Here is a 26,556-nt window from a genome sequence, read left to right on the forward strand (position 1 = left end):
CTTTGGGAGGCCGAGGCGAGCAAATCATGAGGTCAAGAGATCGAAATCATCCTGGCCAACATGGTGAAACCCCGTGTCACTAAAAATACAAAAAGTTAGCTGGGTTTGGTGGCGTCCGCCTGTAGTCCCAGCTACTCAGGAGGCTGAGACAGGAGAATTGCTTGAACGCAGGAGGCGGAGGTTGCAGTAAGCCAAGACCATACCACTGAACTCCAGCCTGGCGACGAGCAAGACTCCATCTCAAAAAAACAAACAACAACAACAACAACAAAAAACACTGAGGTACCACTGCTGCTAGTAATAACAGACATTATGATACGTTCACTATGTACAATTGAAAATGCCTTAGACTTTAGCAAGCTGTGAGAGAGGTATGACTATTCCATTTTACAGATACAGAAATGGGAACTTAGAGAAGGTAGGTGATTTGGCCAAGTCGCCACTGCTAATAAGTGATGGAATTGCTGACTATATTTCAAAGGAAAGATACTTTACTACTGTAAACTGGATGGGCAGGCAGTGTGAGTTACCAGTGGCTTTCTCTGCAAAACTTCTAGAATGAACACTGCTCAGCTGCTGCAAATTACACAAGTAAAGCACAGTAACCTTTGCAACATGCAAGCTTATGGCCCAGGGGCAGAGATAAGCAAAATCCACAGATACGTGCCAAATCACCCATTTCAAACTAATAGTTTCTCTTTTATCACAACTGAAATTCTTCCTCTATTTACTGGCTTTTGGTTTTCTTCCTCTTGCGTGGATGCGGTAGGAAGTTGTGCTATGTTCACTAAGAGGCAGAAGAAAAACATGTGATTCAAGTAAGTTTTAGGCTTACTCCTCAGATATTTGGGAACCCATTTGACCTTCTGAAAAACAAGCTTTTCTTTAGTTATAAACATCCATCTCAGTAAAGTAGGCTAACCTCTTTCAGTCAAATCCTTTGGCTCCTAGAAAATGTTTGGTGTTGTTTTATTGTTTACCATTTCTTACTATTTAGTGCTTGTCAGACATTACTGACTTGAGGCAGAACATTTGTTTGCTTCATAAGGAAAGGTCATTTATTAAAAATAAATAAAATGGCATGATTTCCAGAATACACTAATGCTCCTTATCTTAATTGACTTTGGGAATGTGCCTTTATATGAGTTTTTTTTTTTACCTTCCTGGATCATTTTGAAAAGGTGTAAAATGCTTCCAGAGACAATTTTGTAAAACTAAACAGATTTCACATGTTGGAGAAAAGCCTGACAAGAGGAGGATTGGGTTTTACCAGATTTTTCTATTATAAGAAACTTGCATGATTTAAAATATTTTCAGTATGTCCTTTGAGGAAAAAAGCAAACGCAGTGCTACCCAAATCATTACTAAATGTTTCTCATTTGGGTTCCATGTTTCTCTCTCTTTTTCTTTTCTTCACAGTATTGACTTGAAGCTGAAAGAAAAGCCCTAGTTGGCCACACTGGAAGAAGAGGATGCTTTTCTGGTTCATGGTTCTGTTGAAACATACCTACCTGAAAGAGACAGGGCTAATGTTACCTTTTTCCACTTTGCACTACCTGGTGCCATTCTAAATTTCTAAGGGGAAAAATAGGAAGAAAGTTTGTTTACTCTTAACGTATTTTATGAAATTGTGTGTACTTTCCTATTTTGCCAATTATGTGCCTCAAAGATTTTAGTTGAGCCTTAGCAAGAAAGTACGACCTTCCATTTCAATACTTCGTTGACACAGTGTGGTGATATTTCGTCCCTTAGACAGGTGTTTACCAGTACCAGTAAGATACCTTTAATCCACTGTTAAATATTAGTGGATTTGTTTCCATAGATTAGCTGGATTACCCTTTGGTGATTGCATTAGGTTTAAAGGACACAGGGCTCAACTCTTCCCAGGAAAGTTACCCCTGTGTGACTCCACCTTTAAAATCCTAAGCCTGACTAGGACAACCACAAACCACACAAGGTATAAAACCATCATCAGCTAAGTGCCCACTTTGTTCTTGTTTACTAGAATCTCCTTTAACTTCTCAAAGGGAAGCCAGGCTTTCTAATCCACATCAACTTTATTTTAGTTGTCAGATTGGTCGTTACATTTTATGTAAATCGGTCTTTTAACAGATCATTTTTGTGATGAATATTGGTGACCTCCACGTTGTGAAATTTAAAAATGAGTGTTGCAAGTTTGGTAGCTGTCTGAGCTTCAGGCCATAAACTCAGCTCAAGATGTTACCTTATAAGTGCCAAGAGCGCAAGTGCAAGGTGGCCTACTCAAAAATCATTTGGTAGCATTCAGTTATCCATGAATTCTTCTCTCGCATGCATTATAAAAAGTGATCTGCTTTAAAACACTGTAATCTGATCATAGGCTTAAAATTAAATATGAGTATGTACTTTCATGTACAAAATATTTCCTTTATAGTCTTCATATGCCCTGTAAAATGCCAACAAGATTTCAAGTCTGTAGGCCTCTAGCGGGGTGGGGTGGCAAACCACAGCTAACTCTAGCTCACCACTGCAAGCTAAGAATGGCTTTTATATTTGGGGTTGGAAAAAACATTTTTGAATATTTCATGACACATGAAAATTATTCAAATGTTAGTACCCATTAATAAAGTATTACTGAAACACAGCCACACAAACTTGTTTTTGTGCTGTCTACAGCTACTTTCGCACAACTGCAGAGCTGAGCAGTTCAACAGACCATATGTCCCACAATGCCTAAAACATTGAGTATGTTTACAGAAAAAGTTTGCTGACCCCTGCTCTAGCAAACGCATCCTTTCCTAGTCCACCCCAATTTGTATTTAGATAGTTTCTGTAACGGAACGGACAAATGAGGCTGCAAACTAATTTATTTTTGTCAAAAATAAATGTTTTGCCATTCACAGACAGTAAAATAGAAGAAATAGCCTGCTGAAAAAGATGAGGAGCCCTAGCCACAAAATCACTGCTTAGGTTGCAATTGTCAAAAATGAAGCCTTCTTAGAAGCACCTCTTTAGTATTTACAGGTGTTGGCTGAAGTCCACACCTGACTCTGGGAACCATTCTTAGTCTCCAGTGTCTCCTATTACAAAGAAGCTGGCAGAAATGAAAATGAAGGGGAGAGAAGAGTTCCCCCCTAGTCTCACGGTAGAAAATTCACTGGGGAGAGCTGTCCAGGATACTTGGAGCTCTTGGTAGAAGGAGCCTGTAACTGCTTTGAAGTAGACGTCATTGCACAGGTGACTGAGTTTCTCTGACCTCATTGCTTCACGTCTGTCTCCTCCTGTCCTTCTGCATGTACCCCCACATGCACAGGTCGGCCCTCTTTCCTCCACAAGCCTCCATCGTTTTCTCTTTTCTCCTCTTGATCAAGATACAAAAGCGAGTATCTTGTTGAATTGTATGTTCTATTGGATCTCCTCCCTCATAACACCTGGCTTGTTGGACAGAAAAACCCTACAGCCCACCCTCTCCCATAGCCCCTCTCCACTTTTGAAAACCCAAATTACGCCTCTCCCAGAACATAGTATTGACATAAACACAGTTACCCAATATTCCTGTTTGTTCACCTATTTGCTACTTACACTCAGTAGCATCCCATTTTGTAAAATGAATTCCATGGTCACCCTGTCACAGGAAGTAATGAAGAATCCAGTGTTCAGTGTAGTGGTGCAAACCTGAGGGCGTAGAGCTGTTCATAGAGGCCTCTTGTTATAGCCAAACAGACACAGTGACAATCTCACCATTTTTATACATATATATATTTTTAACTTGTCCAGCTCATCTATGGAAAACTACTCAGGTGGTATGCTGTTTGAAGCCTCATCTTCCTATATGAAAATGGTGGGCATTTATCCCAATCAATGATTTTGTTTCAGCTATTCTGTGGTCTGCATAACCACTCTGATATTTAGGTATCTGCTATTTTATTATCTTGAAAAGACAATTTAATTGCATGTGCTAGTGAAAAGCTACCATGTAAATTCACCCCCAGTAAATAGAATCCTAGATGAATTCTAGAAAAATAATCCCTAAGCAGATAGGTAGACAGAGGTAAACATTCACATGATGTAGCTCTCCAGCTCTTGCATTCTGAGCATTCTTGCTTTGGTTCTGACTTCTGGGAACTGCTTTGCATTTCCCCTATAGATGTGTAGTTAAGGGAACCAAGGGGTCATTGGGGCAAAAGCATTGTTTCTCAAAGCTCCTTGATTAAGAGAACAGAAATCTGCACAGAAGATACTGTCAAGGAGTGAGAAAATTTGTTGGAGGGCAGTAGCTCAGTGTGGAAGAAAATCCTGAAGTTTCTGTTGAAACCTGTACAATGTTCTATGGGGTTACTCTCTAAGACATTCTCTGAGGTGTGTGAGGAAGTCACTACTCCTAGCCTTTGTTAAGATATAATTTTAAATATTCAGTTATGGTACTATGTTTGCAACTCTCATCTTGTCACAATGCCTCAGTAGTTTGTTCCCTTAGAAACATTTAGATGTGCACAAATTAATCTTTTATATCTAAAGGTTTTTCTATCATGTATTGGATTGCTCAGAATAAAGTATCTATTAGACTTTGTTTTGGTAAATAAATTCTCCCTAATGTAGATTAATATAAAAATCTGTAATGACATAATATATCTATATAGCCTTGCTGTATAATTCAGAAATAAAAATTGATTCTGCATGTTATGGTTTTCTTTCTTTGAATCAGCAAGAATCTTTCTCTGGTTTCACTTTGCAGCAGTTTTATCTGGACATCAGTCTAGCTTGGCACTTGGTACTGGAGAACTGTGTACATTTTGGCTTTTCTGGACACCCAAACTTTATTCTCTCTTCATTTTTGCCTTTCCTATCTCAGAGTTCAATACGCCAAGCTTTCAAACTGTGTTGTTTACTCTTTGGATAAGCGATTTCTTATTTTGGAAACATCTCCATGTTTCATGGTTACTTGATTTTTGTCTTTTCCTCTCTCTGCTCCTTGCCTTTTTATGGCATATATTTATTTTTAAATTAAAATGTATTAAATATCATTTTATTTTTAGTTGGAGTTTTTCCCCCCATTTTCGCAACCTTTAGGCAAAACCAGAGTTGAGAATCATGACTATGCTATTTTTTTAACTTAATAAACACATGTGTACCTCTGAGAAAGTTGTTGGACTAGTCAAAGGAGAAACTGCTCTACAAAAAGTGAGACGTTGCATCTTCTCATGATCTAAAAATGAGTTATGGTAGATACTGTCCTATACCCAAGAAAGGGATGAAGCAGAAGAAAAGGCTGACAAGTAATTGCAGCAAAGGAAGGATATTCAACTACAAGAAGTACTGCTACATTCATTCTGCTCTCGTACCTAACTCTGGTGATGGAAACTGGAGGCGGGCTAGGTGTCCAGCGCTAGGGAAAGGGCTGGGTAAATCATGCTGAATACACCCTATGGTATACCACAGCTGTGAGAAGCAACAAACCATGTGTTCATAAAGCAACACTTAAATCATAGGGTAGAGTGGAAAAAGAACTCCATGTTTATAACATAGTGCCACTTACATAAACATACACACACAAAACAACGTATTCTCCAAAATCCATGTATATTTAAGGACTTAACACACTCATTTGAGTAAGGGTAGGGCATGGAGATCAGGGATAAAGTTGGGGGCCTAATTAAAAATCAAAATCATAAGGGGTCTTTTATAAGCTGAAGTTAAAAATAAATAAAATGAGGACAACTTAAGCCTTCAGTCGTTGAAGCCAAGACTTTCAGTCATAGATTACAGAAAAGCTGTGTTTGGGCACTGTGGGTCCCCAAGGAGCCATTCCCTTCTACAGCTTCTCTTGTGTGTGCCGTGTCCCTGTGCTGGCTGTATCCGTGTGCTGCAGAGTGCCAGAAGCCCGCCCCGGGTTGCATCATCCTATGCAGTCATGGAGCTTTTAATTCAGAGCTGGTGGCTTTTGACACATCAATCCTCAAACAGCTGTGGGCTTTATGGAGCAAGCAGATTGCCTCACGAGGCTGATTTTCCTAGATAGTTTCATTCACATCCATTCAAAATAACCCTCTTAACTAGGCAGAATTATTTCTTCTCGATATATAACCATTCCAGTGATACTTAGATGTTAGACACCAGTAACTGCTACCCATGATCTCTCTAGCCTTAGCTCTAGTGAGGGACCTGTAGCCCTTAACACTGGATCATGCTTCCCTTGTGAAACTTCCTCCTTAGACCAGTGAGCTGAATTACATTGCTTTCCCACTATATTTAATATCTATTGCTGTATTAATAAATTACAGTTGATTCTCATTTTCCACAGTCGTTATGTCCTATAAAGTCACCAAGAACACTGAGTTAGTGAATACTGATCCGTCGCTCCTGGGGTAACCGGTCAATACATAAGTTTGTTCTATGTGTTTTTCAGTTTAAAGATTTCTTATTTAATGTATATTTTTCACTTGATAACACTGAATTCACAGCCAACAACCTGAATATAACTCAACGCCTGAATGAAGCTTCTGCAACAGGTGTTTTCTCCATAAAGCACATCACAGCCTTCTTGCATTTAGGAAATCACAGCCTTCTTGCATTTAGGAATACCAAACAGCCCCTCATCACTAGCTTGGCGGCCATTTTAAACAGTGAAATCAACAAAAAGCTCAACAATGCAAAAAACACAAACACAAATACAGGAAACTGTGAAAAGGATACTTGTTGCTGAGAGCTGAAACAAGAAGACAGAGCCTCACCTTGTGCGACCTCAGCAGGGAGCGTGTATCTCAGGCCATTCAAATTTTTCACTGCTCTGCACGTACCTGTAAATGAATGTGAAAGTATTGAGTATTGATTTTAGGGATACAAATAAATTTTAGCAAGTAGGCAAATTTGCAAGTGCAAAGTCTGTGAATAATGAAGATCGACTGTATTCCAAAACTTAGTGGCTTAAAACAACACACATTTATGATCTCAGTTTCTGTGAGTGAGAAATCCAGACATACCTTAGCTGGGTCCTCCGCTTCAGGGCCTCTCACAGGTGCAATCAAGGAGTCTCTAACAAGACACAATCAAAGTTCATCTGGGACAGAATCTGCTTCCAAGCTTACCCTCATGATCATCAGCAGGATTCAGTTTCTCTGTGGTTGCTGGACTGAGCACCTCATTCCTTGCTGGCTGTTAGCTAAAGGCTGCTCTCAGTTCTTTGCCTCATGGGTCCCTCCAGCACAGCAGCTTTTTTATATTAAAACCAATGAGAAAGACTGCTAGGAACTTACAATTTTTTGCAACCTACCACAGAATTGACATCCTCTCACTGTTGCTCTATTCTGTTGGTTAGAGGTAAGTCACCGGCACAGTGGCTCATGCCTGTAATCTCAGCACTTTGGGAGGCTGAGGCAGGTGGATAGCTTGAGCTCAGGAACTTGAAACCAGCCTGGACAACATGGAAAGACCCTGTCGCCACAAAAAATATAAAAATTAGCCAGGTGAGATGTCACTTGCCTGCGGTCCCAGCTACTCAGGAGGCTGAGGTAGGAGGATCTCTTGAGCCTGGGAGGTCAAGGCTGCAGTGAGCCATGATTACCCCACTGCACTCCAGCCTGGGTGACAGAGCAAGATGCTATCTCCAAAAAGTAAAAATTTTAAAAAAAATTTAAAAGAAGTCAGTCACTAGCTCTAGCCACATTCAAAAGGAGAATTGGACACAGGGTGTAACTATCAAGAAATAGGGATGATTGGAGGCTACCTGGAAACTGTGCCCACCACACCCCTGGTGCCTTCTGCAAGTTCCTCTTTGAGCTCCTCTGTTTTCTCTTACCTGTTAGGGAAGGTGTTTCTCAATGTTCAGATGGAGCCTTTTCTGCTGTTTCTCCACAACTTCAACTAGCACAACTCTTCAGATTATTCAAAGCCTGGTTTCAATCTCAGACTACAAACTCCCACTATCATTTCTCTGTGCCCCCTCCAATCTCTGAGAAGGGGTTAGTAAATGCTCGCTTCCCCGAGCTGATGAGACCATTTCTGTACTATCTCATTGTCTTTGAAATCACACATACTGGGATTCAACCTATTGGAAAGGGTCATCTCCTTCCCATTAATCCCAGCAGAAGAGCCGGGGCTGCATTTCATTGAACCAAGTTAGTTGCTTGTCTATGAGCCAACCACTGCAACGAAAGGGGTGGATTATGCAGGCTTAGTTGGGCCTGGGTCGTATCTTGACCCTTGGAGAGAGAGAAGGGAATCAGCCCCAACCAAGCCATAGTGACTGAAGTAGGGGAGTGGTGTTTCTGCAAAGGAAAATTAGTTTTCAAAAAGAAGTGGAATTAAATACCAGGCAAGATCAACAGATTCCCAGTTAGGGCATCTGAGTTGGCCTTAAAGCCTAAGTAGGCTCTCTGCGGGGAACACAGGTGAGTGTGGAGCATGGTAGGGCCCGAGAAAGACCAGCCCCAGAACCAGCCAGCCGTCACTGCGCAGAGTGGAGCCACTCCTGAGGGACCATGGAATATTCGGTCAATGAGTTCTGAAGCAAAAATAGCCTCACCCCAATCCCCCACCTTCAATAGGTGGAGATATCTCATAAATGAAAAATATAACACGGGAAAACACTTTCTCCAAACTGAGAATAGGGAAAGGGTCGGTCCATTCACCTGAAGTTTGGAGAACATGATACCAGGAAAGGATCATTGATCAAGCAGGAAAGGAGCATTGATCAAGCAGGAAAGAAAATGACCACTAAATTCAGCCCTGGATAATATTTACTTTCCTTATAGTCCAGGTACAGCTTCCATCCTCCCTTACCTTTCCTGTTCTCTTCAGTGAAAAATGATCTAAGAAATCCAGAATAACTGTCATAGCAGTATTTGCTGAAGAAATATCTGTTGACAACTAGAATGACTTTGAAATTGAGTATCACTTAGGATATAAGTAAAGGAAGTACATATAGAAACTCTTGCTATGTTTCTAATTTTAATTTTTCCTCAAAATATGTATTCAAAAATTGTAGGCCAGGCATGGTGGTTCACACCTGTAATTCCAACATTTTGGGTGGCTGATGCAGGAGGATCACTTGAGCTCAGGAGTTCAAGACCAGCCTAGGCAAGATGGTAAGACCTTGCCTCTACAAAAAAAAAAAAAAAAAAAAATTAAAAATTAGCTAGGCATGGTGGCACACACCTGTAGTCCCAGCTACTTGAGAGGCTGAGGCAGGAGGATGGCTTGGGCCCGGGAGGTCAGGATTGTAGCGAACCATGATTGCACCACTGCACTCCAGCCTAGGCAACAATAGAGCAAGACTCTGTCTCAGAAAAAATAACAACAACAGCAACAACAAAATTTTAAATGTAACAGGGTTTGTTATAAAAATTTCAGACAAAGATGTGTGTAAAGGAAAGTCTCCTTGTATCATTCATTTGTTGTGTTACAAATAACTCCAAAACTGAGTGGCTTAAAACAGTACCATTCCTTCATTTTGCTCACTAATCTACAATTTGGGCAGGAATCAGAAGGAATAGCTCATCTCAATTCCAGATAGCATCTGCCAGGGCAGCTTGGCTGGGGGTTGGAGGAACCACTTTCAAGAAGTCTGGCTAGCCTAGATGGTAAGTTGTTTAAAATGTTAGCTACATTTAAAGCTATGATATCCCTGAAGATAAATATTGTCCAGGCGATCTTAAAGAAAAATGAGGCCAGGTGCGGTGGCTCAAGCCTGTAATCCCAGCACTTTGGGAGGCCGAGACGGGCGGATCACGAGGTCAGGAGATCAAGACCATCCTGGCTAACATGGTGAAACCCCGTCTCTACTAAAAAATACAAAAAAAAAAAAAAAAAAAAAATTAGCCGGGCAAGGTGGCGGGTGCCTGTGGTCCCAGCTACTCGGGAGGCTGAGGCAGGAGAATGGCGTGAACCCGGGAGGCGGAGCTTGCAGTGAGCTGAGATCCGGCCACAGCACTCCAGCCTGGGCAGCAGAGCGAGACTCCGTCTCAAAAAAAAAAAAAAAAAAAAAAAAGAAAGAAAGAAAAATGAGGGAATGAGGGTTGTAAGTAAAAGAAGTGTAGCTTCCTCTCAATTGTTGAAATACAATTTTCAAAAAGTTAAAAACTTAGCCAGGCATGGTGGAGCCCCCCTGTAATTCTAGCTACTTGGAAGGCTAAGGCAGGAGGATTGCTTGAGGCCCTGGAGGTCAGGATTGCAGTAAGCTGTGATCATGCCACTTCACTGTAGCCTGAGCAACAAAGTGAGACCTTGTCTCAAAAAAGAAAAAAGAAAGTTAAAAACATGACTTTCATGCAAAGTGAACACACGTTAAAGATTTGCTTAACTCATTAATTAATTATATTAAGTAAGATGTTAAGACTGGTCAAAAGAACAAAAATAGGAGATGTAACATCAGGAATGTTCAAATGAATTACTTAATAGATGAATTTGGGTACTATTCAATCGAGCAGCAAAATGTCATCTTTGGAGTTATCATTTCTACCAGTGGAAATCAACTCTACCTCTACTCAACAATACTCATTCCTGGGGAGATTACCTCCATTCTTCAGTCTCCATTCATATACAGATGAAGTTGTCCCCAGAGCAAGTCCTGTTGTCCCAGATGGGTATGGAAGACAGGCCTAGTCCAAAAAAGCATCCCATTCTCCCAGTGACAGACTCAGAGATGGATATGTGACCCAACTGGAACCTGAAAGACACAATACGATTTGGCAGGGACTTTTGTGAGAGCCACCACATCTTTAGGGGCACTTGAATCTGGAAAGTTTTAGGTCTGAACTTGCTGGGAGGCATCCTGCTACCACAAGAAGCCTGAAAATGAGGAAGCATAGAAGAAGAGAGATGAACAGCGGAGGGAAACAGCATCCTGATGGCTTTAACTGAGTCCCTGAATCAACTGTGCAGCCTGATTGCAGTCTTAACTCCAGACTTTTCTATTATATTAGTCAATATATTTCCTTCTTTCTTGTTTGCTGGTTTAAGCCAGGTAAAGTGACTCCAAATGACCCCTCACGATACAGGGGGTTCTCCAGCCCTGGTTTCTTCTTCCGTGTTAGCTCATTAAACATATATTCACTTCTCTGGGTTGCAGTTCCTCCTTCTATAAAAAGAATAAGCGATACCTACTACAAAGAGTGATAGATTAAGTAATAAATATAATATATCTTCATAATACCATGATAAAAGAGATGTCTATGTGATGCTTAATTTTTCTAAATTAGATTATATATGCTTCTAACCTCCTGCTATGGTCTGAATGTTGGCATTCCCCCAGAACTCATGTGTTAGAACCTAAGACCCAGTGTGATAGTATTAAGAGTGGGTCTTTTAGGGGATAATTAAATCATTAGGACTCCATCCTCATGGCTGGGCTTAAACTCTTATACAAATACTAAAGGGGGCCAGGTGCAATGACTCATGCCTGTAATCCCACCACAGCACTTTGGGAGGCCAAGGCAGGAGGATCACTTGAGCCCAGGAGTCCAAGACCAGCCTGGGCAACACAGAGGGACCCTGTCTCTTTCTAATTTTTTTTTTTTAAGTGCTGGAGGGGCCAAACACAGTGGCTTATGCCTGTAATCCCAGCACTTTGGGAGGCCAAGGCAGGAAGAGCGCTTCAGGCCAACGATTTGAGACCAGCCTGGACACAATAGGGAGATGCTGTCTCTATAAAAAAATTTTATAAACTAGCCAGATGTAGTGGCTCATGCCTGCAGTCCCAGCTACTTATGAGGCTAAGGTGGGGGGATCACTTGAGCCTGGGAGGTTGAGGCTGCCGTGAGTTGTGACTGCACCACTGCAGTCCAGCCTGGGCAACAGAGTGAGACCCTGTCTCAATAAAGTGCTGGAGAAAGCTAGCTGGGCTCTTTTGCTCTTCCGCCTTGTGCCATGTGAGGACATGGCAAGAAGGCCCTCACCAGACACTGAATGTCAGTACCTTAATCTTGGACTTTCCAGACTCCCAAACTATGAGAAATAAATTTCTATTGTTTGTAAATTATCCACTGTAGTAATTTTGTTCTAGCAGCACAAACAGGCGAAGATGTCCCCATTTACTAGAATTAGAAGACTCCCAATATCAGTCACTATGGGGGCTCTTTTACTCTTAAGTGGTGAAATCTGTCACAAATTGCCTAGAAAATATTGTTTGATCTTCGGCACATCATGTTTGCTATGCGGTTGTTCATTGTGCAAGACCCTGTGGTCCATTCAAAGGCAGGTGGCTCCGCAGGCTCTTTGACCTTTAGGGTATCTGGCAACTTTTATGTAGCTCCTGAGACCACGGTGTTTGATGTTCATTGCCCCCAGCAAACGTGTTTACTTCATCAAAAGTTCCTGCTGCCACACAGGATACTTCCTGATAGGAAACTGATGCTTGTGGAATTTCCTTCCACAGCTCCTCAAGTCCTTGCAGCATTGCTAACCTTGGGCAACTCCTTGTCTTTCAACTCAATCTCCAGACACCATACCTTCCAAGAAACACCCTGCCAAATTCACCTTCCACACAGGGGCCTAGATAGATCTTTCTAACAGATGCCTTGCAACTTTGTTTTGGGCTGAGAACCACACATTTCAAAAAAAAAAAAAAAATTAATAACCCAGAATAGCAACCGTCAAGAGGACCCTCAGTGAGCTCCACCTCCTGGTATTCATGCCTTAGTGTAATCCCCTCCTTTGAGTGTGGGTTGGACCTAGTGACTCACTTCTAACCAACAGAACACAGCAAAAGTGATGAAATGTCACTCCCAGAATTAGCTTATAAAACCACAGTGACTTCAATCTTGTTTCCCCTCTCTCTTTTCCTCCCTCACTGCTCTGAGGGAAGCCAGCTACCATAATTGTGAGCTGCCCAACAAAGAATCCCACGTGGCAAGGAACTGATATGTAGGACAACAGCCAGAGAGTACCTGAGGCTTGCCAAAAGCCATGTGAGTGAGTTTGGAAGCAGATGGATCCTCAAGATATTCCTTGTGATGACTGGAACCCTAGCCAAACTTGAGTCCAGGCTTACAAGAGAACCTGAGCCAACTAAGCAGCTGATGCCTGACTCACGGAAACTGTGAGATAATAAGTATTTCTTGGTTTAAGCCACTGAGATTTGGAATAATTTGTTATGCAGCAACAGATAACTAATACATGGCCTCTAAGATTGGCAGCCCAGAATTTCCTGGAAACGAGGATACAATTACCTTTTCCTCCTTTTGAAAATCTTTTTTGGCAGGGAGTAGAAAGCAGCACTAAATAGCTTGGTAAATTATCCTGCAGCAAATGAACATTACTTGAAGCCATGTAAGTGGATAGAACAGAAATCCCTGCAGAGGGAAATTACCACCTGCTGTCACAGTTCAAACTCTGCCATGGTGAAGCATGGCCATGCCCCTGAGCTGCCTGATGATCAGCACCATCCCAAACCCTCCTACAGAAGAAAGGAGCAGAGCCCGATGCTCAGAGGCGGGGTGGGGATGCAGCTGCCATAAGTCCTTAAACTGCTCCTTGGCTTCCCGAAAGAAACTCAAACCTGTAACTGTGGCCCCCAGAAAATAACAAGCTAATTTCAGCTTAGGTTTCCAGGGATACTTGAATTTCCAGATGAAAGTCTTCAAAAGATTAGAACTCTCTCCTGGCCAGTCACAGTGGCTCAAGGCTGTAATCCTGGCACTTTGGGAGGCTAAGGCAGATGGATCGCTTGAGCTCAGGAGTTCAAGACCAGCCCGGGCAACATGGTGAAACCTCATCTCTACATAAAATACAAAAATTAGCCAGTTGTGGTGGTGTGTGCCTGTAGTCCCAGCTACTCAGGAGGATGAGGTAGAAGGATCACCTGAACCCTGGAGGTGGAGGTTGCAGTGAGTCAAGATCATGCCACTGCACTCCAGCCTGGGCAAAAGAGTGAGACCCTATCTCAATAATAATAATATAATGAAAAAAAAAAAAAAAAGGCTAGAGCTCTTGCTGTCATGGGACCCTGCCCTAAACCTGGAGATTCTGATGCAGTTCTCAGAATTAAGCCTGTCATTAAGGCTCCCCCAGGAATATGAGCCCCTTATACAGCATCTGATGCCAGAAAGTAATCTGCGGTTGGCGAAGCTGGGCTCTGGAGAGACCCTGGGCCAGTCGCCATCCCCAAATTGTCAGCTTATTCAGGCACAGTGTTTCCCTGACTGAAACACTGTGTATAGGGTGTCAGGCTTTGTGCTGTACAGTCCCAGGGAACGCTGTTGCTATTGCACTCAATGTCAGTGACACCCGCTGAGACACACCTTTGTACAAGATGAATGGCAGGGTCTGGGGTCATACCACACTGTCGCCCTGAGTGTGGGCCCTACGCATTTGACGATGTTTTCTAGACAAAAATATCCTCATCTTCCCACCATCAATCAGCCAATGAGGTTTTCAACTTTTATGAGTCCTCCTGTTTGGCCATATGGACAAGTGTTGGGGAAGGGGAGGGAAGCACAGTGCTAAAGCACCTCTCTGGGACACTTCCCCATCTCCATCTGGGATAGGCCTTGTATTTGCTCCAGTCTGGAGTATGGGAATCTGGTCCCATTATGACCATGGAGATAAGCAAAGGTATGGTACCCAGCAATAACTTCCTAAAGGGGTCCAGGCCAGTCTCTGAGGTGTTTGCCTCACCTTCATGAAAAAGATCAACAGCATAGGCATCACATCACCCAACGTCTCCAGTTCGGGCTTTTTGCCTCATGTGTGGGTGACTGAATATCTCTTTCTTACCTTGTTTTTTGAGATGGAGTCTCGCTATGTTTCCCAGGTTGATCTCAAACTCCTGGCCTCAAGTCATCTTCCTGTCTCAGCCTCCCAAAGTGCTGGGATTACAAATGTGAGCCACAACACCCGGGTGAGACTGAATATCTCTAAACTTCAACTTGGAAAAGTCAAATTAAACAATGGGGGAGACTTCTGGTTTCCAGTCAGGTGTGTAGGAAGCTTGGAAGTCGTCTCTTCTGTCCACCCAACAAGCTGAAAACTAACAATTCTTCTTATATCCGTCAGAGAACTGAAGCCATAGAGCAAACAGCTGCCCCAAAAACTAAAGAGACAGACATGCAGATAGAGAGAATCACAACTGACCAGGGCAGAAAGAGAACTGAAGCCACAGAGCAAACAGCTGCCCCAAAAACTAAAGAGACAGACATGCAGATAGAGAGAATCACAACTGACCAGAGCAGAAGCCCAGGAGCAGTAACTTCCAAAGGAACTAGTGTGTCGGGAAAACCTGAACAGCCACCAATGAATTGCTGGAGGCTCGGCGTGGACGAGGCTGAGAGAGTTAAAAATTCAGGGAGAGGGCAGGTGTAGAGCAAACCCCACACTTTCTTGAGTTGTAACTCCAGGAGTGCCACTACATTCTAAGATCAGAGAAAAATGCCCTAGACATTCCCCCAAGGGGTGGGGAAAAGTAGGCATTTAAAAAGTTGCCCAGAACATTCTGTTTTTTAATAACAATGCCTGTCCTCAAGAGAAACTGGAGCCTAGGGTGACCTGGGTGAAGGAAAATACCCAACTCCAGTGGGCTCCAGCCTTCCTGTCTCACCTGAGAGGGAATATCAAAGCAAAACTGAGAGGCACTGGCAAAGGTGCCAGCCGAGGGGCACAGGCTCGCTACGAGTCTGAGACCTATTGACAGGACTGTAGAACACTTCCTTTCCCCACACGCTTCTGCCACATTAATAGGGCTGGCGTTTAATGACAGGGAAAACAATTAGAACTATTTAATACATCTCTACAGAATATTTAAGGCCTGGTGCAGCAGCTCACGCCTGTAATGCCAGCACTTTGGAAGGCCTAGGTGGGTGGATTGTCTGAGGTCAGGGGTTCGAGACCAGCCTGGCCAACATGGCGAAACCCTGTCTCTACTTAAAATACAATTAAAAACAAAATTAGCTGGGCGTGATGGTGCACACCTGTAGTCCCAGCTACTCAGGAGGCTGAGACAGGAGAATCGCTTGAACTTGGGAGGTGGAGGTTGCAGCGCACTGAGATCACACCGCTGCACTTCAGCCTGGGAGACAGAGCAAAATTCTGTCTCAAGAAAAAAAAAAATAGTGACAATTTAAGAGCCCTTTAGAGAAACTCAAAGACAACAGGAAGACAAAAACAAGCCCATCAGATGAAAGTCTAGATTTGAACACCTACAGCTACAGCAAACACAGCCGAAGTCCTTGCCAGAAAAACATAAAACCTCATACCAAAGGCCTGTTTACAGTAGTTTCTTTTACCAAGGACATCACGTTCAGCTTTCAACAAAAAAATCACAAGGCATATGAAAAGACAAATAAAGTGACGGATCTGTGGTATTATTGAATAGACTATTAAAAGCATAAATTAATCTTCCCAGACACTAGCCTTTGTTTGCTCTCTAAGCCTGCCCCACTCGATAGCAGCTAAAGGCTGCTTTTACAGGATCATCAACCAGGAGCTAGGGCAGGTGGACAGCTTGAGGGGAGCCAGGAGGAGCTACACTGCCCTAACTCCTCCACTCCTCTGAGTGAAAAACAGTTTTAATAAATCAAGTGGCTCCAGTGGCTTGTTCATTACACCTTCATTACATACAGGTATTTTCTTAAGAATAACAGAGATGGATAGATAGGTAAATGGATAGATAGATATAGAGATATAGAAATATAGACATATAGGTATATAGGTATACATATACATTTAACTAAGGTTATGATTGGTATAAAGATTTTCTGATATATAGAAACTATTCATAAGTCTGAGACTTTTAAGTTAAATTCCTGTATCATTTTTACTTAAAAGAGAGGCAAAACATTATCTCTCTGGCCACATCAAAGCAATAACTACTCAAAAATAATTGTTTGGGTCAGGCGCGGTGACTCACGCCTGTAATCCCAGCACTTTGGGAGGCCAAGGCGGGTGGATCACCTGAGGTTGGGAGTTCGAGACCAGCCTGACAAACATGGAGAAACCCCATCTCTACTAAGAATACAAAATTAGCCATGCTTGGTGGCGCATGCCTGTAATCCCACCTACTCGGGAGGCTGAGGCAGGAGAAGTGCTTGAACCCAGGAGGTGGAGGTTGCGGTGAGCCGAGATCGTGCCATTGCACTCCAGCTTGGGCAATAAGAGTGAAACTCTGTTTCAAATATTATTATTATTATTATTATTATTATTATTATTATTATTTTTAAATGCTCAACATCATTAATCATCAGGGAAATGCAAATCAAAACCATAGTGAGGTATGATCTCACTCTAGTTAGGATGGCTACTACCAAAAAGACAAAAAAAAAAAAAAAAAAATGCTGGCAAGCATACAGAGAGAAGGAAACTCTTACACACTGTTGGTGGGAATGCAAACTAGTATAGCTACTATGGAGAAGAGTATGGCGGTCCCTCAGACAACACCAAATAGGACTACCATGTGATCCAGCAATCCCATGACTGGGAATTTATCCAAAGGAAAGGAAATCATTATATCAGATAGACATCTGCACTCTCATGTTTACTGCAGTACTCTTCATAACAGCCAAGATATGGAATCCTAGGTGTCCAAGAACTGATGGATGGAAAAAGAAAAGGTAGTATATACACTATGGAATACTGTTTAGCCATACAAAATAAAATCCTGGCCAGGCGTGGTGGCTCACACCTGTAATCCCAGCACTTGGGTGGGCAGATCAACTGAGGTCAGGAGTTAGAGACCAGCCTGGCCAACATGGCAAAAACCCATCTCTACTAAAAAGACAAAAAATTAGCTGGGCATGGTAGCCTGGACTACAGAGCAAGACTCCATCTCAAAAAAAAAAAAAAAAAAAATTAGCCAGGTGTGGTGGCAGACGCCTGTAATCCCAGCTACTCGAGAAACTGAGGCAGGAGAATTGCTTGAACCTGGGAGGTGGAGGTTGCAGTGAGATGAGATCGCACCACTGCACTGCAGCCTGGGCAACAAGAGCAAGACTTCATCTCAAGAAATAATAAAATAATAATAATAAAAAAGAAATCCTGTCATTCAACACAACATGGATGGAACCAGAGAATATGATGTTAACTGAAATAAGTCAGGAACAGAAAGTTAAACACCCATGTTCTCACTGATACGTGGAAACTAAAAAAAGACTTCATCTCACAAAAGTAAAAAGTAGAACAGAGGATTCTAGAGACTACAAAGGGTAAGGGGAGGGGACGGATAGGGAGAGGTTTGTTAAAGCAGCAGACCCTAACCTTTTTGGCACCAGGGACCGTTTTGTGGAAGACAGTTTTTCCATGGCCAGGATGGGGTGGGGTTGGGGGATTGGATGAGGGGGATGAAATTGTTCCACCTCAGATCATCAGGCATTAGATTCTCAGAAGGAGCCTGCAACCTAGATCCCTCACGTGTGCAGTTCACAGTAGGGTTTCAGTTCCTATGGGAATCGAATGCAGTCACTGATCTGACAGGAGGCGGAGCTCAGGCAGTAATGCTCGCTCACCCACCGCTCATCTCCTGCTATGCAGCCAGTTCCTAACAGGCCATGGACCAGTATTGATCTGCTGCCCAGGAGTTGGGGACCCCTAGGTTAAAGGATAAAAAATTACAGCTAGATAGAAGGAATAAATTCTAGTGTTCTCTACCACTATAGGGTGGTATAGTTAACAGTAATATATTTCATAGGTTCAAATGGCTAGGAGGAGGATATTAAATGTTCCCAAAACAAAGAAATGATAAATCTTTGAGATGATGGATATGCTAATTACCCTGATCAGATCACCATACATTATATGTACCAAAACATTACTATGTATCTATCCCATGAATATGTACAATTATTATTTGACAATTTAAAAAATACAATAAAATCTGAGTGTGGTGGCTCACACCTGTAATCCCTGCACTTTGGGAGGCCAAGGCGGGTGGATCACGAGGTCAGGAGGTCGAGATTAGCCTGGCCAGCATGGTCTCTACTAAAAGTACAAAAAAATTAGCTGGGCGTGGGAGCACATGCCTGTAGTCCCAGCTACTCATGAGGCTGAGGCAGGAGAATTGCTTGAACTCAGCAGGCAGAAGTTGCAGTGAGCTGAGATTGCGCCACTGCACTCCAGTCTGGGCAAGGAAGCTAGACTCTGTCTCAGACAACAACAACAACAATAAAAAAATAATTTTTTAAAAAAAAGTGTGTTCTGGGAATTGGCAGCATCAGCATCAACCGGGAGCATGGCTGGCGACATCATCTGTGTGGCCCAGTGCAAAATAAAAATACGGGCACCTGTTCAAAAAGCAGGGAAAAAGTGCCACTACATTTGCAAAAATGTTAAGCTTTTTTCTTTCTTCCACAGTCTCTCAACTTGTTATGGTGTTTTATATTTGCCATTTAATGTCATTCTTTTTTTTGAGACGGGGTTTCACTTTTGTTGCCCAGGCTGGAGTGCAGGGGTGCGATCTCAGCTCACTGCAGCCTCTGCATCTTGCTTTCAATTTTCCTACCTCCGCCTCCCGAGTAGCTGGGACTACAGGGGTGCGCCACCAAGTCCTGCAAAAATTTGCATGTTTAGTAGAGACAGGGTTTCACCACGGTGGCCAGGCTGGTCGCAAACTTCTGACTTCCAGTGACCCATCCACCTTGGCCTCACAAAGGTTGGGATTACAGGAGTGAGTCACTGTGCCTAGCCCATTTAATGTCATTCTAAGTAAAAAAAAAAAAAACATTTTTAATGATGAACATGGATTTACCATTCATCTTTTTTATCAAGCAATGCCAGTTTTAAATACAAATATCTAAGCATTTAATTCCTAAGGTGGAATTGTTGAAATAACACAACTTGTATTTTGTAACTTGTACACACAGCTGTATTTTGTTCTTACCAGAACAGTGGAAACACTAAATAAAGTCACTCAACTGTTTTTGTTTTACTTCTTAATAAGCACACATTCTACTCACAGTACCTTCCACTTCCTGAAGGATAGGGAAGGGCTGAAAGGAAAAAGAACTTTCCCTTCTCTTCTATGTCATCATTTTAGCATCCGTGGTTGGCTAATATAGGGAAGGAACCCAGGAGGGATGTGACAGGGTTTCTCGGTCATTCATGTTTCCTAGAACATCACTGCCTTCTTTCTGTGTTCATAGCAAGGTCTGGTACCAATGGCAAGCATGGCCTCTCCAGGCTGTCAGGGACCCAGCCATAACATGGCTGTCAAGTCACAGCCATAACACACCACTTGGGACTTGCTGAACTCCCACCAAAATTTTGTACTCATGAGGCATCTCAAGTACCATATGCAAATGGAGCGCAAAAGACAGTGGCCCCACATATTCATACTGCACTGCGTGGATCTCTTCCAGTCTCCGGCTGGCTGGATTGCCCCATCAGACTTAGAAAACACAAGTTCAAGTTTAAAAATCATTAAAAATTTTAAGGTGAAAATAGTGTGTTAAACCAAGTTCAGAGCATGTATAGATTGCAGCTTAGGAGCTGGCTTTGCTTAGGAGCTTGATTAAAATGCAGGTTCTCGGCGCGTCACCGCCGTCGCCGCCGCCCCCTCCCCGTCCCGGCCCCCCCGGGTTCCCTCAGCCCAGCCCGGTCCAGCCCGGTTCCCGGGAGGATGAAGTTCGTGTACAAAGAAGAGCATCCGTTCGAGAAACGCCGCTCTGAGGGCGAGAAAATCCGAAAGAAATACCCGGACCGGGTGCCGGTGATAGTAGAAAAGGCTCCCAAAGCTCGGATAGGAGACCTGGACAAAAAGAAATACCTGGTGCCTTCTGATCTCACAGTTGGTCAGTTCTACTTCTTGATCCGGAAGCGAATTCATCTCCGAGCTGAGGATGCCTTGTTTTTCTTTGTCAACAATGTCATTCCACCCACCAGTGCCACAATGGGTCAGCTCTACCAGGAACACCACGAAGAAGACTTCTTTCTCTACATTGCCTACAGTGACGAAAGTGTCTACGGTCTGTGAAGCTGCTGTCCCTGAGCTGGAGGGGGGCCTTGTTCTACAAAGAGAGAGGTGGCCCCCTTTTCTTGACCTCCTCCTCCTTCAAGCTCAAACACCACCTCCATTATTCAGGACGGGCACTTCTTAATGTTTGAGGCTTTCTCTCCAGCCTCTCTTAGGAGGGGTAATGGTGGAGTTGGCATCTTGTACCTCTCCTTTCTCCTTTCTTCCCCTTTCTCTGCCTGCCTTTCCCATCCTGCTTTAGACTTCTTGATTGTCAGTCTCTGTCACATCCAGTGATTGTTTTGGTTTCTGTTCCCTTTCTGACTGCCCAAGGGGCTCAGAACCCCAGCAATCCCTTCCTTTCACTACCTTCTTTTTTGGGGGTAGTTGGAAGGGACTGAAATTGTGGGGGGAAAGGTAGGAGGCACATCAATAAAGAGGAAACCACCAAGTTAAAAAAAAAAAAAAAATGCAGGTTCTCAATGCTGCCCACCCTCAGCCCCACCCCCACCCCCAGACCTGTTGAATCAAAATTTGCCTCTTAAGATTCCCAGGTCGGTTGTTTTGGGCCTGTTGAAGTTCAGGAAGCTCTGGGCTGGTCTAGACCACTGAAGATTCTGTCTCCCAGGCTAGAGCTGACTTTAATCCTGGGAGGCAATGGACAACTTTCTCTGATCTGCCCCACACTCTCTCTTCCCTCCTCTGGGCCCTACCTGCAGCTCCCCAGGATGTTATCAGCTGCATTGCCGGCTGGCTTTTCTAAAAACAGATGTATGAGGCTGTGTTCAAATCTCAGGTTTCATCTGCCTTCCACCATCCACGTACTTTGAATATTCATGAATCCCTGTGGCAAGGAAGAAACCACAAAGAGAATCTAAAAGGAGCCTTCCTTTTAAAAAGACCCATTTTAAGGATATGGGCCAGAGGCAGAGCCCCCCAAAAATGAAAGTCTTGTTAATTTATATGTCAATATGTAGCTGAGATGCCTTTATTATTGAGAATTCTAAAGTGAGAATCTCGTTCCGCGCCCCGCCCCCCCACCGTTTGTTATTTAATTCCATTTATTTCCCTGCTTTTGCTAGCTTTAAAATTACCCAGAGTGGATAAGGATGCAGTATAACCTTTTTTCTACTTCTGTTTGAGACTTTTTATGATGCAATGTTAGAAACATATTAATAACATGTCCCCCAAAATCTTTAAAAGAAGATCAGGAGGAGAAAAGAGAGTTGAAATTTTAATTCACTTTGGCATTCAAGAGGTGTCTAAGAGGCCGGGTGCAGTGGTTCACATCTGTAATCCCAGCACTTTGGGAGACCGAGGCGGGTGGATCACAAGGTCAGGAGATCAAGACCATCCTGTGAATGGTGAAACTCCATATCTACTAAAAATATATATATATATACAAAAAATTAGCCGGGCATGGTGGTGGGCGCCTGCAGTCTCAGCTACTTGGGAGGCTGAGGCAGGAGAATGGCATGAACCCGGGAGGCAGAGCTTGCAGTGAGCCAAGATAGCGCGACTGTACTCCAGCCTGGGCGACAGAGCAAGACTCCGTCTCAAAAAAAAAAAAAGGTGTGTCTAAGAATAGGCCTAGCACGGTGGCTTACCCCTGGCCTTTGGGAGCCAGATCGCTTGCGGCCAGGAGTTCGAGACTAGCAGACCAGCTTGGGCAACATAGTGAGACCTCGTCTCTACAAAAAATACAAAAATTAGCTGGATGTGGTGGCACACACCTGTAGTTTCAGCTACTCAGAAGGCTGAGGTGGGAGGATCACTTGAGCCTGGGAGGTTAAGGCTGCAGTGAGCCATGATGGTGTCACTCTGTCAGAAGTGTGTGAACCAGAGCAACTCCATCTTGAATAGGAGCTAGGTAAAAAGAGAATGAGACCTAATGAGCTGCATTCCCAGAGAGTTAAAGCATTCTAAGTCACAGGATGAGATAGGAGGTCAGCACAAGATACAGGTCATAAAGACCTTGCTGATAAAATAGGTTACAGCAAAGAAGCTGGCTAAATCCCACCAAAACCAAGACAGTCACTAGAGTGACTTCTGGTTGTCCTCACCGCTACACTCCCACCAGCATCCTGACAGTTTACAAATGCCATGGCAACGTCAGAAAGTTACCCTATATGGTCTAAAAAGGGAGGCACAGATAACCCACCCCTTGTTTAGCATATCATCAGGAAATAACCATAAAAATGGGTAACCAGCAGTCTTCGGGGCTGCTCTGTCTATGGAATAGCTATTCTTTTTTTCTTTGTCTTTTTTTTAATGGAGTCTCACTCTGTCACCCAGGTTGGAGTGCAGTGGCGCTATCTCGGCTCACTGCAACCTCCACCTCCCGGGTTCAAGGGACTCTCCTGCCTCAGCCTCCCAAGTAGCTGGGATTACAGGCGCGTGCCACCACGCCTGGCTAATTTTTGTATTTTTAGTAGAGATGGGGTTTTACCATATTGACCAGGCTGGTCTCGAACTCCTGACCTCGTGATCCACCCACCTCAGCCTCCCAAAGTGCTGGGATTACAGGCGTGAGCCACCGCGCCCGGCTGGAGTAGCCATTCTTTTATTCCTTCACTTTCCTCATAAATTTGCTTTCACTTTACGGACTCACCCTGAATTCTTTCTTGCACAAGATCCAAAAACCCTCTCTTGGGGTCTGGATCCGGACTCCTTTCCTGTAACACCCGCACTCCAGCCTGGGTGACAGACTGAGACCCTCTCCTAAAAAAAAAAAAAAAGAAGAAGAAGAAGAAGTTTTTAAGAAGAATAACTTAGGAAAGAAATTCAGTCAAAATTAGCGTTAAATAAAATGTACAGGAGGGAGTCCATTGGTTTGAAATGAGCTCCTGCACTAGGCCTAACAGACCAAACCACAATAGAGTCACTCATGCTAATGTTCCATACCACCAAGCCAAAGCGAAGTTGCTTACCTGAACTTCCATGAAATCAGGAGAGAGAAAGAGCTAATAGCCAAATCCCCAAACAGGCCAGTCTCAACGAGCATGATGAGGAAATCCCCTCTGCCTTGATCTTTACAATGAAGGTAACTTTGAAACGACTAATCCACCTGTTCTCTGTTTCTGCTTTCCTCAGCTCCTTTCTGTCTGTAAAACCAACCTCCTCCGCCCAACTCATCACAACATTCTACTTTATAGAATGAGGCAGATTCTGAATTGCCTGATTCTAGAATCACAAATAAAAGCCAATTAAGATCTTTAAACTAAACTTGTTGTCATTTTGTTTGATGACAATAGGAACTTTCTCCTTGCTTCTCTCTCAGCCTGAGGCCAGAAATAGAATCACCCCTCAGCTAAAATAGAATTGCCCCTCAGCATGTGAGCAAACCTTGACTGCACCGCTAAGTTGCAAGTCAATAGAGAATTTTCTTGCACAATAGTGGCTCCCCTCCTTCTGTGAGGGAGAGCATTTTAAAAAGCAAGAGAAAAGAAAGGAAAAAGGGAAGGAAAGAGAAGCAAAGAAAAGAGAACCTTTTCAAAAGATGCGTGCTGCCCTTTTGATGGGGGATGGCCTCCTTTTCCTCTTGACTGCCAACCCCACCAGAAAACATTCTCCCAAATGATCAGGACTGTCAGAAGCCAATATTGACTGTAGCTGCTTATAATTTGTTAGTAACTTTCTGGCATAGAGACATCTCAATTTTAAGACCAAGCTTTTATGTTCCCTGACCAGGACTGGGAAATGGCATACAGAAAAGAAAATGAGGGGGTAGGGATGAGGGAGCAGCACAGAGGCTGTGGGGGGCATGAACTGAACCACAAAGAGGGTAGGGGGCAGGACTTGAACCTCCTGAAGGTCTTGGGATTTTCAGCAGTGCTACTCCCCCCTCATTTCTCCTCCACCCCCAACCAAGGCAGGAGCAACGAAGAAACAGCCTAGCAATGAGCTCCTTGGGGTTGAGGTTTTACTGCATAGCTGTGTGCTGTGAAGAATTTCTTATAAATTGCCCTGTTTGCACAATGATGGCATTCTTTTTTGGATCACCAACTCAGGACATTTGGTAGCATGAGTGACAGAAACATTTTAAATTCATGGGAAATACAAAACCCTCTTTGTGGGCATTGGTTTCAGCTGCCGCTTCAGGTAACAAGAGTTGAGCTAAGTTTTCCTTCTTTTCCCTTCCTTAGCCATTGATTTTCTGGCCAAGGTGCTATCAAGTAGCCCAGTGACCCACAGGACAAGGGAGGGAGGAGGAGATGAAAAGCAAGTTAATTCACCAGATGGAGAGTGGGACCATTTCAGCAGGAGGCAGCTGCATTTCCAAAACCAGATCAAAATTAAGTTCAAAAAGCTAAGTCCTGCTTAAAAAGCTGAAGGCAAAGAGATAGGACTAGGTCTGAGCTGGAACAGGAGATGAGGAACGCTCCTGCCCTCACCTCCATTTCTCCAGGGCCTGGATCTAGCAGGATCTAAGCTGTAAATCCCCCACTGCCTGTGGTCAGCGGTCTCACAACTGTGTTGGCTTAAACTTTGTTTCTGCCCTTGGACAAGTTACTTAACTTCTCTGATGCTCACTATCTTCATCTATAAAATAGGGACAATACTATCATCCATCTCACTGGCTTTCTGAGAGGAATCAGTGAGGAAATATATGCAATGGCCTGATAGCCCAGGACACATAGAGCTTAATAAGAAGTAGCAGTAATGGGAGTAATTGTTCCAAAGAGGAAGCTATTGCCAAGTCCAGCCTCACATATTTTCAAAGAACACATGGAAGGGTGGTCCATGAGCTGACAAAGCCCAGATTGTCTCAATTCCCTCAGAGCCCAAAGGTCTGGCAGGCAAGCCACAGCCCTGGGTCATGAGTGAGTTGATCCACACGACCGCCCTTCATGAGAAACACCTTCCCTTCCTTCTTGCCTGGTTTCCCTCTCCTTCTTCTGTCCATCTCCATCTTTTTTTTCTCTCCCCTTCCCCAAAGACGCCATCAGCTCCACTTTTTCCCTACAGAGCAACCTAGGAAAGTCATCTCATAGTGCTGAGCCCCACCTGCCTCTCAAGGCAGTGAGGACAATGGAGCAGATGCTCTGTAAGTCCCTTTGGAATGGACAAAGGGCCTTTCATCCCAATAATCCTGATATGTTTTGTTGAGTCTGAGAACTTTCTTGTCATAAGTGCTGACTATGGGGACCACAATCTAGTTTCACTCAACCAGTCTGTAAATCCAGGTGCCAGCACTTGCACTAAGGAAGTCCCCTAGAAGATCCTTGCCCAAGATCCTTCATCTTTCCCCTCCAAAACAGTGAACGGGCAGACTTGTCACCATGTTCATCCAATCTGAATTCTCCATGGGTCTTGCATGTTGGGCTAAATGTTTCAATATAGAAGGTTTAGTTTCCTAGCAGCCAGGTCAAGACTGATATTAAATTCTTCTTCTGAGATCTCTTTCAGCTGCCTCATTAACTGTAAATATAATTATCTGGCTTCTCTTGGATCTTATGAGCTGCACCATATTCTTCCAGTAAATTTACTTTTGCTTCAATTAGTCAATTTATTTTGCTTGCAACCAAGATGTCCTGATACAGAGAATCTTCAATTCCCTTTAGTAACTTCCAAACTTCATGCAACATCTCAAGTGCGTCCCATCTTATCACTCCAAGAAACATGGGATCCCAGAAACATCCTGGTTCATACTCTACTTCTCTAGGATCTGCCATTTGATTACTAGTTAATCAAATGACCGACAACAA

At 43.4% G+C, this 26,556-nt stretch overlaps 2 protein-coding genes and 1 long non-coding RNA gene across 5 annotated transcripts in view; 2 read left to right on the plus strand and 1 right to left on the minus strand.

The window, feature by feature from the left end:
- PRUNE2 (prune homolog 2 with BCH domain) overlaps positions 1-4,657 on the plus strand; it is a 296,911-nt gene extending 292,254 nt beyond the window's left edge. Inside the window, 1 exon segment of the mRNA XM_030919141.1 lies at positions 1,420-4,657. Coding sequence (XP_030775001.1) covers positions 1,420-1,450 — 31 coding nt within the window. The 3' untranslated portion in view covers positions 1,451-4,657.
- The window catches only part of LOC115893871, a 46,028-nt gene extending 35,387 nt beyond the window's left edge, over positions 1-10,641 (minus strand). For all 3 annotated transcript variants that reach the window (XR_004053898.1, XR_004053897.1, XR_004053896.1), the window contains exons 1-4: positions 10,490-10,641; positions 9,133-9,230; positions 6,960-7,410; positions 6,711-6,776 (exon numbers count right to left, since the gene is read on the minus strand). This is a non-coding gene — a long non-coding RNA (uncharacterized LOC115893871). The remainder of the gene's footprint in view (positions 1-6,710; positions 6,777-6,959; positions 7,411-9,132; positions 9,231-10,489) is intronic.
- A 9,790-nt stretch (positions 10,642-20,431) lies between these two features.
- LOC104682176 (gamma-aminobutyric acid receptor-associated protein) lies at positions 20,432-21,302 on the plus strand. Its single transcript, XM_010388719.2, has one exon. The coding sequence runs from the start codon at positions 20,516-20,518 to the stop codon at positions 20,867-20,869; it is 354 nt and encodes a 117-aa protein (XP_010387021.1). The 5' UTR covers positions 20,432-20,515; the 3' UTR covers positions 20,870-21,302.
- The last annotated feature ends 5,254 nt before the right edge of the window (positions 21,303-26,556 follow it).

Source organism: Rhinopithecus roxellana, chromosome 16 (assembly GCF_007565055.1).
Source record: "Rhinopithecus roxellana isolate Shanxi Qingling chromosome 16, ASM756505v1, whole genome shotgun sequence".
Classification (NCBI taxonomy): Eukaryota; Metazoa; Chordata; class Mammalia; order Primates; family Cercopithecidae; genus Rhinopithecus; species Rhinopithecus roxellana.

Coding starts and splice junctions, on each gene's coding strand:
- LOC104682176 (XM_010388719.2), top strand. CDS start 20,516: ATGAAGTTCGTGTACAAAGAAGAGCATCCGTTCGAGAAACGCCGCTCT.